This window comes from Ascidiella aspersa, chromosome 7 (assembly GCF_963924565.1).
Source record: "Ascidiella aspersa chromosome 7, kaAscAspe10.2, whole genome shotgun sequence".
NCBI classification, from domain to species: domain Eukaryota; kingdom Metazoa; phylum Chordata; class Ascidiacea; order Phlebobranchia; family Ascidiidae; genus Ascidiella; species Ascidiella aspersa.
This window is the reverse complement of record NC_139453.1, coordinates 18,029,569-18,046,928: the sequence shown is the minus strand read 5'-3', so window position 1 is coordinate 18,046,928 and position 17,360 is coordinate 18,029,569. Positions and strand designations below refer to the sequence as shown.

At 34.4% G+C, this 17,360-nt stretch overlaps 1 protein-coding gene across 1 annotated transcript in view; it reads left to right on the top strand.

The window, feature by feature from the left end:
* Positions 1 to 16,066, top strand: part of LOC146138119 (forkhead box protein K1-like) — a 63,923-nt gene extending 47,857 nt beyond the window's left edge. Inside the window, exons 8-13 of the mRNA XM_083394279.1 lie at positions 5,651 to 5,785; positions 13,126 to 13,256; positions 13,324 to 13,389; positions 14,809 to 15,042; positions 15,112 to 15,186; positions 15,519 to 16,066. Coding sequence (XP_083250405.1) covers positions 5,651 to 5,785; positions 13,126 to 13,256; positions 13,324 to 13,389; positions 14,809 to 15,042; positions 15,112 to 15,186; positions 15,519 to 15,556 — 679 coding nt within the window. The 3' untranslated portion in view covers positions 15,557 to 16,066. The remainder of the gene's footprint in view (positions 1 to 5,650; positions 5,786 to 13,125; positions 13,257 to 13,323; positions 13,390 to 14,808; positions 15,043 to 15,111; positions 15,187 to 15,518) is intronic.
* The last annotated feature ends 1,294 nt before the right edge of the window (positions 16,067 to 17,360 follow it).

Here is a 17,360-nt window from a genome sequence, read left to right as displayed (position 1 = left end):
TAATTCGAATAACATGCACCAGAGGTTCTGTGTTGCGCGACGCCCTATAGTGGGTCGTTTCAATTTTCCAAGGGCGTCTGCATTGGTTTCGATTCGTATCTAAACATAATTGCCATAAAAAATATTTTATTAGAGAGTTATTTTTTAAGCTTTGGCTTGGTTGACCGCTATGAACTTAAGAGATCGCAACAACAAACTTCATAGACTAATTGCTAATTATCAGGTGTAGTTAAATAGGCGGTATTTTGAAATACCGTAGTGTTCAGTGGGTTGTTTCGGTCCTTGAAAACACTACTTACAAATAAAATAAGATATTTGCATTCAAACTTATTGTTGCCAAAAGCTACAGCAATTGTTTATAATTTTCTTATGCGAATAATTCAATAAATACAGAAAAGTAAAAGTCTTTATTACGATCATACAACGGGACAAAGAGTCTTTATTACGAGCTTCAAACGTGACTTCGATTAACCTTATTATTTGTGTAGTTTGGAATGTATTTGCGCCTTAGTGTTTAAGGAAATAACTGGCGCTAAGTAATGTTTCGCTTAGTAGTGGTGCTTAACACAAGTTGTCCTACACCAACTAATTAATTTTTTCGTCGAAGGCACTCGCCAGTCGGGCGAGTTGGTGTCAATCAGCACTCGCCCGGAGCAATTTGCACTCGCATTGGCGAGCGGGCGAGTGCTTAAGCCCAACCCTGCCATTTAATCATTCTAACTGCGGGTTACTTTGAAAACCAGTTTTTTAAAATTAAAATTGTGTTTCATATTTTTTTTAAATGTTGAACAAATAGGGGGGCCATTGATTTCTCAAAATTTTCGAAGGGGGCCATGGTGTATAAAAGGTTTAGAACCCCTGCTGTAAAGAAATCAAATTTACTACTGCAATGCAAACCAATATTATACAATTACCTTGTGCTAAACCTTGAACCTTCATGAGCAAGCTGCTTCCATTTAGGTCAACATATGTGTGCATATTTTATTTTGTGTGTGCGCAATGCATTATGTATTCTTGTAAATTAGAAGGTTTGTCAATTTAAAGCAAACAAGCACTATTTTTTTCAAACAAACACTACTTTTCAGTATAAATATTTTCAATTGCATAAAATATTTAGATCGTACCCTAATTCCGAGTGCTTAAAAGCCACGCATTTTTATCTTAAATATGTTTGTGGATGTTTGTTATGACTTGCCCAGAACTTGCTAAGTTTGATTTGGCCTGCGACTATCATATGCTCTCATTTTATGTCTTTCACTCCAAAGAAGGTGATATGAATATGTTGTAAAAACGTTGATTGACAAATACAATTTCCAGAGGAACTGTTTTAATTATTATATAAAAGGGAGTGTAAATGTCTCGTTACTCATGAAAAATAATGCTCAAGAGATGGTTGACTAATTGTATTGTGATTTATGCAGAACTGGGGTCCTAAACCATATGCACTAATAAAAGTATAATGTATTTTACAGGTAGATTTGTCATTGTTTTAGGATGGCAAACTGAATGTATAAAAAAGGAGGAGAAATCTTCTTGCCCTTAACTGATAAATGATGACAATGACAAGTTGAACATATTCTTTAGACTTTAAAGTCAATCATTTTAAGTTCATAAAAAGAAATGTATTTCGCCACAAAATAAGATCAGGGTAACATCAGGCCCTAAAAATAAACACAACAATGCAAACACGTAAAGTGTTGATAGCAGTAAAAAGTACAACAGAGCTGAAAGCATCATTAGTAGCATGAGTAAATGTAGTTAACAATATTGGTTAAACATATTATCAATATATAAAAAACATAACCACCCTCTGCTCAAGTAAAAAATCAGCTGTGTTTGTAAAGGTGCAAAGAAAGAAGGAATAAATCTGAAGTACAAAGGTTGTAAAAGAGATCTAAAACAACTTTATTCAACAAAAGCAGAATACTATATAGTTACGCAAGAACGCATCATCAGTTCTGCTAATAACTGTAAACACAACGAAAACACCGAAGTTATATATGAATATAAACTATTAGCAAGTCTAAAATACCAATAACAGAATTACAATGCAGAACAGTCCAGGTGTAAACCAATATTGAAGTTAAAATTGCAAAAGAAAAAGGAAAAACAGCTATAATAAAAGGGAATCGCAATGCCTGAAGCAAAACACCGCCAAGAAATCGCAAAGAAATTATGAGGTTGCGCAAAAAGTAGGTCATTGAAAAGAGATAAAAACGGGAGGTTAAGGATTATTTAATAGTAGGTGTTATAAAGCTTACAGTTATTAGCAGAACTGATGATGCGTTCTTGCGTAACTATATAGTATTCTGCTTTTGTTAAATAAAGTTGTTTTAGATCTCTTTTACAACCTTTGTGGTTTTGTTTGGATCATATGATATGGAAAAAAGATCAACAACTAGAAATGTCGGAGCAGGCTTAGATGACGATATTAATAAAAATAATAATAATAATATTATTATTACTTAATTAAATCTAAAGTAGTATTGGAGACAATGAACAAACGATTGCCTCAACTTTGTGCCCTCACCGATGTGGTCATATAACATTTAAGACCCAGGAATGGATCAATGCTATCAAACATGTTCGCCAGGTTGAATGGAGTTTGTCTTGGGTGATGATCCACATGACAACATAACTAAAAATTCAAAATATCTGAGGCAATCCAATGAACTTAAGACACAGGAACAATGGCGGTCAGCAACTGGTTTTAGCTAAATTCCACAGAACGTTAGATCTGTAGTAAATGCCATTACCACACACACAACAAATTAAAGCGCGAATTGAGGCATTGCTCAGTGAACCACATACAGAAAAGTAATTTTCAAAGCCAACAAAGATGGGAAATCATCATATTCGATTACTGTGATTTAAAGATTGGCAGCTTTCACTTTTTTAGATCGATACCTATAACCGATTGTTTTTTGCCAAGCGATACCCAATACTGATTTTTAAAATAACTGGGGTATGGTAATTAATCAAATTAATAAAAATTAAAATCAAAATAGCCTTTCAGTTTATCTAGCCTTTCTACTTTTATTTAACCCTTATTTTGCATATTAACATTGCTTGATGTTGAACGATTTTTTTTTTGGCAAAAAAAATAATAAATTTGTTTGTTTTTTCAGGAAAAGCTATACCATATTTTCATAACAAATATCGGCAAAAATATCAGCTCAAATTTACCAATGCCGATATATAGGTTGGAGCTATATATCGGTCTATCTCTACTTTGATTATTAGAGAATAATGGAAAATAAATTTTGGCATTTGACACTTTTGGTTTTCTTTGCACGAAACGATTTAGTTGATCATATTTGACGGCTTACCATCATGTAGCTGGTGCAAAACCAAAATTCTTTGTTTGCAACACTGTAGAACTGCATTTTTGAACTGCATCCTTTAACCAGCATCCTTTAACCAGAGAGTGTTGCTCCAAAGGGGTTGCAAGTATTGCAGAGATAGCTCTTGACTATATTGGGACACTTATCACTTGAAAAACAATCGGTTTCAAAATATCCACGTCCAATTTGTATACTGTTTTGGCAGATATTAAAATCATGTAATCCAAATCTTACAAGGTAATTTGTTAAGCCTGATTTACAGGATGCACTTAAGTCAAAAGGCAAATTCCGCCTGAATACTTGTCTTGTGCTTGAAAACTACACTCTACAGTATGGTGATACTTATTTTTCACAAAAACAAGCATAGCTTCAGGTGACAACCATTTTGTTTCATTTGCTAAAATTGCCATGCACCATGTTATTTTTAGACTGCCAACAGCATTATTAAAGTTAAAATTTTTAAAAGCTTTAATGATGATATGATTTTCCTGAGTTTTGGTTAAACCAGTCTAGAAAAAGCTTGGCCATAATGACATTTTCTTGTAAGACTGGCTAGGTTAGCTAACATATTGACATTTTGCAAACGGCTTGCTCGTGGACCAAATAATTACGCCACCAGCATTAAAGAGGATCATATCCAGGTCCCAATGTGCACTTTACGATCATTTTGGTAAACATAATAGTATGGTTGAATATACCACTTTGATAAAGACCAAGCATCGTTAATGCAAAATCAATGAGTCTCTTTCATGTCATAATTATGGTATTTACATTGCCACATGTCGCCTTTGTAAAGAACAATAAGTGGGCCAAATGAAAAAATTAATTGGCAACTCAAACAAATAACATTCGCTTTACAACATCATTATGTTATGTTTTTTTCAAGTCTTATCTACTTTGTTGCCCATATTTGCCCAGCCACCAGGTGGTTAGTATCCCCATTCAGGGCTGTATTGTAGTTGTGCATTGTGTTTGTGAATGTTTCACTAATATTTGACAGAAAATAATTTAAGTTGATAAATATGCTGGTATGAGCACCAGTGGAGCTAAAGCGTACACCAGCTTTAAATATAGTCAAACAAATAGACAAGCTTAAAATATGTAGTTGAATAGTTATTTTTTGATGGTCCTAATACCACTACAATTAGCTGTGCTATTTTGTAAAATGAACAAGTAAATCATATTTTTTGTATTAAACATTTAATTAATTAATATATATATATGTTCAAAGTAGAATATTGAATCCTTGGAATCAAATCCAACTTGCATTGGTATACAATTTTGCCATTTATTTCTGGTAATTGGAAGCAATATAATTTCTTTCTTTTACCATGTATGGTTGCGCTTAATTGCTCATATGCAAGTGGAAAATTTAGATAAAGGCCTGTAATGGTGGCGAAATAATTACTGTTTTAAATGTAGCAATGTAGTATGAGGCCAGCGTTATTTTTAGGCGACCAATTTCTTTGTGTCTTGCGGTAACCTTTGTTGAATAATTAAGTGTCATTTAAACATTTTAGTAGAGCGACTTACATGTAATACCAGGTACAATGCTTGCAATTTCTTTAAATTTGTTAGTTGCAAAAATAACATTCCATCGTAAAACGCGTTGGCGTTGGACAAAATGCTGCTATGGGATTACTGAAAGTTAACTTTAGGCCAATATTTGCCAAGTTACGCAAAGTGCAATTGTCAATTATTGGATATACATTACTGGCAATAGTAACTTTATTTTTTGCAGGGCATTATTTGACTGCATAACAGATAATGTTTGTAGTAAAGTAGAACTGTCACACAACAATGTTTTAAATAACCGGACTGAATTGCTGAAGAGTTTTTTGTTGCTTTGTACTGACTATATATATTATTAAGTTTTGGCAACAACCTAATATTTGTTCTATGTTTTGTATTTTTACATATTTATGCATTATAGTTTACACAACTGCCTCAAATGCAGTTGTTTACAACGGTGAACATTTGAAAGATTATGTTTTTAGTATAATATATAAACATATGTTGTGTCTTTAGGTTGTATTATAATTAATTTATTCTTCGACCAAACAAAGTAGAAGTTAAATAATTAATACCAAAATCACTAGGATTTGAAAACCTAAAAACTAGGATTTTAAACCTAATATTCTAGAATGCCGTTGGATTCTACTTTGAACAATTCTATCCGTATAGTCATACTTTATTTAGGTGACTTGCTAATTAAGGATACACTTGGTATTTTAGTTGTAATCAGCTGTAAGTTACCATATTCCTTTACAAGCAGTGCTGGTAAGGCAACACTCAAATGTTTTTAGATCTGCACCAGTTTCACCTGAACAATCAAACCCACTTTCACCCTCCAATTCTTTGAATGGATTTACCTCTCTCAACAATGCTGCAAGGCCTCTTGAAGATTGTTCTAAAGTTCAATTATTTCAATTAGCTTCAAGGTACAAAAAGTTGTAGTGTTGTTTAGAAAGAATTTGAATTTAATTTAAAATTTTATTTTTATTTCTTTCTTGTGGTTTGCTTTAAAATTGCCCAATGTAAACTATAATTTACAAGAAGATATTATAGGTATTTTTTTGGTTTAGAGCAGGAAGGTTTTATACAGAGCTGCTTTAAAAATAATGTTAAATTGACAAAAAAAGTTTGTGCGAAGCACAAAAATAAACACTCTGGTTTATCCTGTTTAATTTTTGACTGTGGTCGCTCAAATTAAAATGTTTTTGTTAATTTGAGAAGAATAGTTTCCCTTGAAGCACCGAAGTCATTTATGTAGCAAGGTTAGCCAAACCTATATTGTAGACAATTTCATGCTACTTTTCATGAAAAATAGATAAAACAAACCAAAAGGTAAACATCTAAAAGTTTGCTTTGGCATAGTCAAACCAGGCAAAGCATATCTTTTTTTGGGTGGGGGTGCCTTTCTTGGAAATGAGAATATAGTATATATGGTGTAATTAAACAATAACAAAATAAAGTTGACTACAAATGTAGTTCATCAATAAAAAACAATGTAAACGTAATTTATATGCAAGTTTGGACTAATGTTGCTTATTCAACATTTATATAGTAAACCATTTACTAAAAAAAACACATTAATATGGCAAAAAACAAGAAGAACAGTTTTAATTAAAAATAACCTGACAGTCGGATGAAACTGCTTGGCCAGACTTCAAGCAAAATCTAATGGAAAACATCATTCAGTGCCATGCCTGAACCAGGCTTCGGCTGCCATGAAACACTAATTTCTCCAGATGTGACTATTTATTGCCAGTTTAAAATTATTCTCTGGAATAAGCATGCTTCTTTGCAAGCGGTGAACGATTTTCACATATTTTGCCACACAAAATTATGTATTCTTGTTTTTGTTGTCTGGTTATGTGGCCCAAAACTTATGTTGTCGAAGTTTTATTGTGCTTAACAGTGATCTCTGTTGATTCGTCTGGATTAATATCTCATGATTGGTTTTATGGGAGGTATATGATATTTGTTGCATTTTTCTCAGGAACCACATCTCAGCTGCATTCAGGTTGTCAATTAGTTCCTTTGTGAAAGTCCAACTTTCACACCCGTAGAGTAGAACGGGCCACATATAACTTTTAAGAACTACCACACTGGTATTTACATTTAATTTTTTGTTTGTCAAAATTGACTTTAGGTTTATGAAGCAGTTTTTTGCCTATGCAATTCTGGCTTTAATTTCATATTTGGACCGACCATCATCTGTAAGTAAACAACCAAATATCTAAACCTTGGAGTTTGTTTGATTGATTTATCTGAAACTAGTATGTTAAACATTTGTTCGCTCGTGCTACTTTGGCAATTACCATACATTGTGTTTTATCTTCCTTCAAAGCTATTCCCATTTTCACACTTCCGTTTTCAACTGTTGTTACCATCATTTGAAACTTCTTCTCGGATATTGTAATAAGTACCGTATCATCAGCATATCGAATATTGTTGATGTTTACACCACCAACTTTGATCCCTTCTAAGTCGGCAAAATACTTAGATGTTTTCGCTATATAAATTGAAGAGGTCTGGAGATAACACACATCCCTGTCGGACACCCTTTTCTATAGAAATAAGTTCAGTTTCAGAGTCTTCCATGTTGATTGTAATAAAGGTTTTGAATTACTCTCAGATCCTTGTCATCAATGTTGATGTTTTTTAGAATCTATAGCATCTGCTCATGATTGCCCAGATCAAAAGCTTTCCGGTAGTCAAGAAAGCAAACATAAAGATTTTATTGCATTTCGATTGCCCTTTCGCTGAGTATTGTCATCACATAGGTAAAAACAACTATACACACATAAAGTGAAACAAATCCAATGTTAAAATAATCTGTGCAACAACAACAGTACCTTTATGACTGAAAATCTTTTAGGGATACAATATTTTTATATTTTTTTTATAGGGATACAATATATATTTTTGGGGGATTTTTTTGTGCAGATCTTTTTGAAGATGATGTAACAAAGTTATGTCACACCATATTAATATGTAAACGGACATGACACATTAATAAGTACAACCGTTATTCGTTGGTTTGTATTTTTCAGTTGAAAAAAATGAAAAAACATGATTAAAGTATGTCATGTTAAACATGGCAAAAAATATTAAAAAGTAAGATTTGCGCAAATTTTTTTGCTTTTACCAAGATTAAATCGGCAAAAATGTAGCTTGATGGCCCAGGACTTTTCCCCCTGGATAAGCATGGACTAGCAAGCTCTATGAGTGCTTTGCAAGCTTAAATCATTTTTACAATTTTTTATAAAAAAAGACAATATAATTTGAATATATTTGCTATTTATATGGGCCGAAAATTTATTTTCGGGACATATCTTGTTTTTGCCGCTGTTCTTTTTTGGTTTCCTATGGCATGTTTCAAACCGATTTTTGTCCGAAGCTTTATAGAAAAAGTGTACATCGTAGAACTTTCAAATTTTCAGACATGGCGTAGAGTGGTATGAAGGTGCGAGGTTTATGAGGCTGCACCCCCAGGGGCCTTTGCTTGGGGGGCAAAAACCGGAAATATGGCGTTTTAGCTCTCTGTAGCTAACGACTGCCATCTAGCAGCAGAAAAACTTTTATACAGAATTCGTTCATATTCGCTTGCTTTGTCCAGCTTGTGAAGTGACGAAGCGAATGAACGCCTGCTGCGCTTTATTGTCCCGCGCGTAAGACTTTCATTGTGACTCGTCCAAAACTGCATGGGGGCGTGCGACTTGCATTTTAAAAAGATGCTTCTCTTTAGTAAAATTACTTAATGCTCTTAAGAAACAACATATTTTACCGCCGCAAATTTAAATGCGAAATCTGGTGGCAATATACACCTCTCTATTTGCACCTGTTCCGCATGTTACTCTAATCCAACATATTAACACCAGGCCTACACAACTTAAAATTGTGTGTTGATATGTTGGATTGGAGTAACATTCGAAACAGGTGCAAATAGCAAATATTCTCCAAATACGAATTTTTCCAACATTCTCCAAATCGTATTTCATTTTATTGTCGCGGTAATACACAAAGAGGTAAGGCCGTGAATAAAGTTTCAACCACCGTACAATTAACTCAGGGAAGCATTGCGAGTAGGGATGTTCAAAGCAGAATATCGGCAACATATTTATAATGCTTGCTTTAAATGCGGCGTCAGTGTTTTTTCGGGCTACCAATTACTTCGCGATAAGCTTCTCCTAATTAAATCAAATGTCAATAGGGTGTTTTTACCGCCGCAAATTTTAATGGGAAATCTTGAGGCAGTGTACGCCTCTCTGTTCGCACCTGTTGCTCCAACCAACATACCAACATCAGGCCTAAACAACTAGCAAAACTTTCATTTAATAGTTTGCGTATTAGGCACATAATAGTGTTTTTCATATTGTTTGAAACTACAGATTTAAAGCCTGTTTTAACAGTGATTGCTCGGACCAAGCCATGGTAAAAAATTACCGAGTAAAAGTATAGCAGACCATAGGCGTTAAACCATTTTAAGTCCTTAGGAGAATGATAATATTTGATTTTCAAACACGTAAGCTGGTCAAAATGTAATAAAATGGCCATACGCATTATCTACGTAAATTCTATTTATCAAATATATGTTTCGATCATTCCCCAAATTCTACGCCATATTTGAACCCCTTTCGCATCAAAGGCATATTTTATGTGGGGAAGTTTTCGGCCCATAAGTGACTTTAAATAAACAGTTCCTGCCTTGACGTTTTTGTTCACCCAGAAGGTACGGACCGGTGTTTGCAATTGCTTTATGGTTATATATTTCCTACAGTCTGATATTGGCTTTCTAGCAGTGCGTAAAAGGGATGAGTTCAAAATAAAAAAACATTGCCTTGATGCGTTAGATAAGTCTCTTCGCAACCAGCATCCAATTCTCTGTCTGTTAAAAGCCTTTTCTACGGGCATTATGATCTTCGTCAAAATGTTTTGACACCCTTTTAATATTCAGCGACATGATATATGCGTCAACGGCCCAAATACTTGCTCCTTCGTGTTCAGGTTTTGCGCTTATTTTCGTTCGCTTAACTCTCTTCCACCATGAGTCGGGCAAATTGACCGAAAGAACACTAACTGTATAAATTAGTGTGGGAATCACTAAGCTTTTGAGGATACAAAGTCCCAAAAGAGTTCCCCCCGAGAGGACCAAATATTTACAACTGCACTAGTTTTACTTGTAAACCCACCAAAGTTAAGCGTGAACATAGTATTTTGGTTATTTAGTGAAATTTTGATAACTTGTACTTCAATACTTAAATGAGTTTTCCGGCCACTCTGGGGCCTTTGTTCGTGTAATTTTTTTGTTGAAGAACGATTGGATCCTACATGGAGCGCAAGCGATTTTGCATATCAATTTTACATCAGGGCATGCCTCCCAATTTATCTACAATTATTCCGTCAAAATCAGTTTGTTAGGCTAGCAACATTTTATCCAGTTTATTACGTCATTCCCAAACCTAAAAATAATCGTAAATATAATCCGAACCAACAGTGTCAAACGCTTTGTAAATGTTCCATAGAAAGTATGGAGCCAGTGATTGAATAAAAATCGGAGGAAACCATAATATGAAAGAGTAGGCGGAGAATATCTCCAAATATCTGCCCTCCATAGTACTTGATTTTACTTTTAATTCTGTTGGTTTTTAATTTTTGACATAATTTTATAGTCTGCATTAAACAGAGAGACGCGGTGATTAGTTAATACGCGAAGGATCTTTATGTGCCTTGGGAATCAGAGTTACAGCACCTTGCGCTTGACTTTGACTAAATTTTACTGGTTTCATCAGTACATATCCAAGCGCTGTAAAACAAGGTTTTTATCGCTTGCCAAAAAGTCTGATAAAATTCTATCGCCAATCCATCAAGGTCCGAGAAAGTAATACTCGGCAAAGAGTTAATTGCCGCTAGAGTTTCCTCAAGCGTGATTGGGCGTTCGGTCGATTCTTTCTGTGTCGTTTTTAGCCTCGGAAAGTTTAGCGTCGATAAGTGTACGTTGATATGTTCCTTGGGATATTTATAATCGCATCGTTTGTAATGACTTTTATAATATCGTTTCGATCTGTTTTGATTTGATCACCTACTTTTAGGCGGTTGATTGATTATTTAGACGTACAACGTAATGAACAATGATGAAGAGCCCACAGCATGATTGGTTGTTTCTAATTGTTTATCCAGACAAAATTCCGGCAGACGTACATTATCGTGGTTATTGTGGGTGTAATTAATTTTTAACATTTGGAATTAAACTGGTAAATACTCTATTTAACCTGGTCGACGCTGGATATTTCTTCAAGTTTTAATTATTTGCCTTCAGCCGTAATGAGGCAACCAGATGCCTCCATTCGGGATCTATTTCTAGCTCCTTAATCTAAATCTATTTTTTTTTTCAATAAATGGCAGCTTGTTTACTGCGAGTAGAACCGTGTGCTCATAATATTTTAAATCCCCACTCCCATTTCCCATATTTTTCCCCTTATAGAGCAGTGCGTTTTCTGCCAAAGGACAATATTAACGTTTTTTTCTTCTTGGAAAGTTGAAGATTGGCTTTAGTTTGCTGGGTTTTCGAGTAATCCGGTTGCATATTCTCCCAGCAGGGCATAAGTCTCATTTTGACTTGGCAATTGGGACAGTTAGCCATTATTTCCTCCAAAGCACAGAAAAACAGGATGGTGTCATCAAAGCATGCATTGGTAACCCGTTCATGCATTGAGGATCCAGAAGACTGTCTGTGTGACATTTTTAGCAATCCAGTGAGACTGTTAGGGAGAGATGGTGGGCTGTTGCGAAGTCGCTTTCGGGATGTTTTTAGTTTCAAGCGCGATGATTCTACTTTGTTTTGGTTATCAAGTTTATCAAGCGTCGTTATTATGATCAGGCGTTTGCGCTGCAGTTTCGTTACCCGCTTTTGAACGCAGGGGTGTTGGTGAGCTGGTAAACTTGCCTAGTGCAATTATCGGCGGTTGAGTTGCTGATTAGTTCGACTTACTTCGAATTTGTGGATAATCTGCTTTTCGTTTGGCGCAATCAGTTGTTTGTGGCCAGTTTCATTTCAGAGGGGTGATTAAATGCATGTAATTTCCAATAGCACTGCAGTAAAAGTATCCCCCCCCCCCCCCCCCCACACACACACACACCTCTGGCAAGGTTTTCTCCTTCTCTCTGTAAAGGTAACGAGTTAATGAAGGATATTTGGCCCACATCTGCTGTTGAATACAAAAACAAGGAAAGTAGAGCACCATTACAAAGAATCAGGACTAACCATGACAATCTACCGTCTGAAAATTTCCCATTGTCAAAATTGCAGCAATCGCAAACCAGTCTTGTTCCTTTTGGTTTAATATGGCTTGGTATGTTTAAAAGTGAATTGTGCAAAGATTTATGAAAAACTATAAATAATAGATTTTTTACACATGACGTAGGGTGGTAGGTATATGTATTTAGAAATAATTTGGGGTCTGTCCTGCAGGGGCTGTAATGGGGTGGGAAACCTATACTTTTAAACTAATTAATAATTTAAGACCAAAGGCTTAATAATATTTATTCTATTATTATAGAAATTGTGTAAGGTGACACCAAAAGTCACTGTTTGTGTTCTATACGTAAAAGTCTAAGAGTGAGTTGTCTAGGACAAATTAATACAAAAATCTGTTTTCTGGAATAACTGTTGTTGCTATATATTTTGAATATTTTAATTAAATTTGACAAAACAATCTTGCACAATTTGGGGTTAAGAGATAGGTTGACCTTCAATCTTCATTTTGTACGTTTATTTTAAAATCAAATTACCAAAAGTTTGAAATGTAACCATAGGCGCCGAACGTGGGTGTGCAAAGCGTTATTAGACGCCACGGATTTTTGACAGAGCTTTAAATCGATAAATGAACAAAATTAATTCCTAAAGCGCAGTTTTTCAGTTCAGCAAAAGTGTTTCAAAGTTTCCTTATTTGCCATATAGGCATGATGACACAGAACCCCCAAACTATACTTTAAAGTTATACGCAAATGATTTTTTTTTAAATTAATAGTACGTTTTGCACATGTCAATGGAAACATTTTAGCCTAAAGTCGCTATAAGATAGTTGTAAGCAGTGAAATGGTTTGTTTCACTGACAACATGCAACAGCGCAATGCTGTTTGTCTGAGCCCTCATTTTTTATGTAATTAATAACGTATTTTGCACTGGTGAGAAAATAGCGCCGTGTAATTTTGAAAGTTCGGCGCCTATGAATGTAACCCTATATGCATATTATAGTCAAGGTAAAATGTTTAGGTATGCACAGTCTGCACCTGGATCCCCATCTGGCAATGGAAGTAATATAAGATTCCAAATGTCCACTAAATCACTTGCGCAGCCACCTTTTTCTGTTGGAACTCAAAACATTGACCTCAAAGACAATTTAGGTTTGTACTTAATTAATTTTAAGTGAAAAAAATGTACTTTATCATTCAAAAAATATTTTTCATGCAGATCAAAGTTTTTCTGATGAAAAAACAAAAACTGAAAACAATTGCATTTTTCCTGACACAACTAAAGGTACTACCTGTATTCTTTAATTTTAGGCCCTTTAGCCTTTAATCATTGTTGCGATTTAGTTTATTACTGCTGGACTGCTTGTTTTTTATTTGATGATACAAAGCAGATTGAGATAATTAAATAATTCTAACGTATAAATTGACGGATAAGGTTAATATATGCTGATAATAAACTTGGGGTATTTAAACAAAACGTAAGAGTCTTCATTCCGATTTTTTGTTGAAATTGGATTGGCCCAAAGGCGTCCTGCGTCTCATCGCACCATGGAATTTAAAGTTTTAGAAATACAACAATAAAATAGATTTTTTTCACTTTGCGAGAATGGATAACATCTTTGTAATATGGCTTGTAAACACCTATCCAACCTAAAACTTACAAGTGTGTCAAATTAACGGACTGTGTTTTATGTTTTATTCCCCCCGGATACTTTTTCCTTTTCGTTTTTTTTATTTGTTCAGGTTGGCTAATCGGCGAGTGAACATCCGACACATTAGGAAGCAGAATAGTTTATACCCATACTGTTTCGTAAAGCTTTTTTACATAGCCGCCCGTAACTGCTACGCTGAAGGTTTTTTTATGCCGAAAAAACTCTATTGTCCTCTAATATCAATAGCGCTCGCGGCAATATACATAGCTCAGCGAACATGTATACGGTTGACCTCATAAGCACAGTTCAAGTAAAGTAAAGACCTAACTTGTTTACTTCCTAAAAAAATAATTTACCCTGATTGTTATAAGCAACCAAACAATACTACCTTTGACATTTGCCATTTTCAGTAAAATATCGAAGTTCCTTTGAGCCACTAATTATAAGATTGTTTTCACACGATACGTTTTGAAATTTGTTTAGTTTAGAACAGTGATTTTCAACCTTTTTCATGACGCCACCCGTTTTAACAACCCAATATAACTAACGACCCCCTTTCAGGCATATGCATTTGTGTATGCGCAATAGCACAAAAATGGCACAAACATTTATTTAAAGACACTGTATTAAGATACTATGTTTTATTTGTGACAACATAACCAAATATTTCTCGTGATAATAATCGTTATTGTGATGTAATAATAATCAGTATTTTGTGATAACTATAATCTCGTCACAACGTTAAAATTTTTTTTGCAGTACAGTAAACACGTGTTTAGGTTGTGAATTCTGTCTTTAAAAGTGTGTACTGTTCCAAAAGGTCTATCTCGCAACTTGCCTTCTGGCTGCTCAGTGTTTTTTAATAATCAACTTTTTATTCAACTGTTTAATCATTCACTAATATCATTACAGTTATTTTTTATGCTAATTAATTCGCATTCTAGCAATAGTGGTTTGTATTTTTGATTGTTGTCTTCGCGACCCCCAGAGAAAAGGCAAACGACCTATCAATAAAAATATTTATTTAAATAATTTATCGCACTTGTTTTAAGTTATGGACACGTCGCAGTTATCATTAGTGATGCCGTCACTCTCTAGCACTGTTCTAAACTCTCCTGTTTTGACAACAATTCATCAATCAAATCAAGTTATTCAACCTTCGCAAGTTGTTATGGTAACATGCCAATCTGGCCACCGGCTAACGCAAGCAATACCGATTAACATTGGTTCTTTGGTTGCTGAACAAAACTCTTTATCAAATTCTGGTGTTCCTTTTGTTGTACCAGGTTAGTAATTAAATTTGTCGAATATTCAGTGATAGTTTTATATGATGTTCAACAATCATTATACATCAGGAAATCAGCATATAGCAATAAAACGTGTTCAACCATCTGAAAACGAATCTTTCTCGAAAAGAATGAAACTTGAAAGTAAGTGCTTAATATTAAAAATAACGAAGTGTTAACTTTAAACACCTAAATCGTCTATTTTTAATTAATTTTGTTAACCGTTTGGCTAAAATTAAGTACAAATGAAGTTCGTTATATTTATTTTTTTTTTACCAAAATCCAAACTGTTTTAAGTTTATGTTGTTAGTAAAACGACAGTTTATAGTGAAAAATACGTTAATAAAAAATAATGGAAATCCTCGTATATAAAATAAAATTCACGACAAACCTATTTTATTTCAAATTTCCATGTTTTTTTTAAACTAATTTTTTGCGACATGTTTATGTCTCACAAAACCCGGATTTATTCTCAGGTGCGTCAGATCAGGATAGACAGTCTGGTCAAAATTGAGACAGCGCTTCTGTATTCTACAAGCGCTTTTTCGGTATTTTTCTGAAAAGCTTGCTTTTGTTTATAATACATGTTGTTGTGTACCATTGCGTTTGTACAGTAATACACCTGTTGGTGTTATTTTTGTATTTTACGTTATTGGAAAACGTCGGAAAACAATCAGCATATTTCAACTCAGTGAAAACAAAGTTCCGCACAACTAAAAGATCTAAATTGCAATGTTGAGTGACGCTATTACGAGATGATTTGTAACGAATCTTGCACCCCCATTAAAAGAAAGCAAAACACTGATCGGCGGATTTAGTTTCGACTAAACTAATTTGAATTAAACAAAAACGTTTTAAACGTGACTAAACACAGTAAGACAATACTTGCACCGTCAATCTGGAACGTACAAAGTTGGCTTTAGGTCAAGGACAACATCTGCACAATTTTCGTTACGGGAAAATGTTCAAGTGCCACTTAGTCTAACTGTACATATATATTCCGATTAAAGTGCACACTATACAAATCATTAAAATCTGTTATAACTCAAGGTGTGCTTTTAATTACCACAGTTATTACTATTCTGTGTTGGTGCTTGTGTGACCATTTACGATCTACGTGAATAAATACCCTTACATCTGCATGATTTAAATTTGAACCAGGGATTTAAATAGACAAAATCAGTTATAAATGTAGTCCGTGTACGATGTACGTGGGATTTACGGACATAAATTAGAACAAAAACATTTTGTGGCTCCCTACTATATTTATAAAAAGTGAATGGTCTCGCAGTAAACGCCGCGCAAGCGCATCGACTCATTTAAGGACGTACTAAAATCGGTTTATGTGGTCAGTTGTCTATTTACGACAGTGCTCCGCAACGTTTTTTGCTTGCGGCACACCAACAGAACAAATCAATTCGGCGGCACAACTACAAATATATGACGATCGACAGTAGACAAATAACCATATATATTAGCAAACCCAAAGAAAAAGGAGACAATTATGATTACAGGCGCTGAAATTTTTTTTATCAAAAGGCGCCGAAAAATCTTTATCTTTTGATTTTGCGATTAAACGGTCTTCCTAAAACATCTTAAGCCGGCCAAAATCCTTAAAATAGCACCTCTTTGCAATAGCGGATCTGAAAACATTAAGGGCTTTTAATGACTTAGTCGAAAACTGACAATTGTGCTGTGTATTTTTTTCCTAATTTATTTTTTGAAACAGAACTCTTCAATTTATACAATCATAAATAGCCAATAATACATTTACAAATATAATTCTTGGGTTTCGAGCATAATGGATAGTATCCCATTTTTCACATTGCTGTAGAATTTGAAAACATTTGTTGCGTATTTATACTCCTGTTGGTTGGGTTCCTTAAAAAATCGTTTAAAATTTAACTTCCTGGGCTTGAATGTAACATAGGTCCCCTTAAAAATACAAGTAAAACACTATCGGAAACCCGCGGCACACCGGTTGCGGATCACTGATATATCATTTGTTAAACTTTGCCCACATAGGACACATAGGATGTTCAAAGTAAGGTTTGTATCCTATTAAGGCCAAATGTGCCCTGGAATTCTGAGGGCTATAATTCCTTCTATAAAACGTCATTTACAGGCCTTTGTCATTTTGTATAAGTACATATGGCTGTAGTAAAACCAGGCGGCGTTGCGGTAAAATGATTATTTTATTGGAAGATTTCCCAAAACTATATTTTTTGCCAAGTTTAATCACATAATTGCAAAAAATGATACGTCTGTCAAATTACTTTATATCAATCTTAGCCCAATAAACGACTTTACGCAAACGC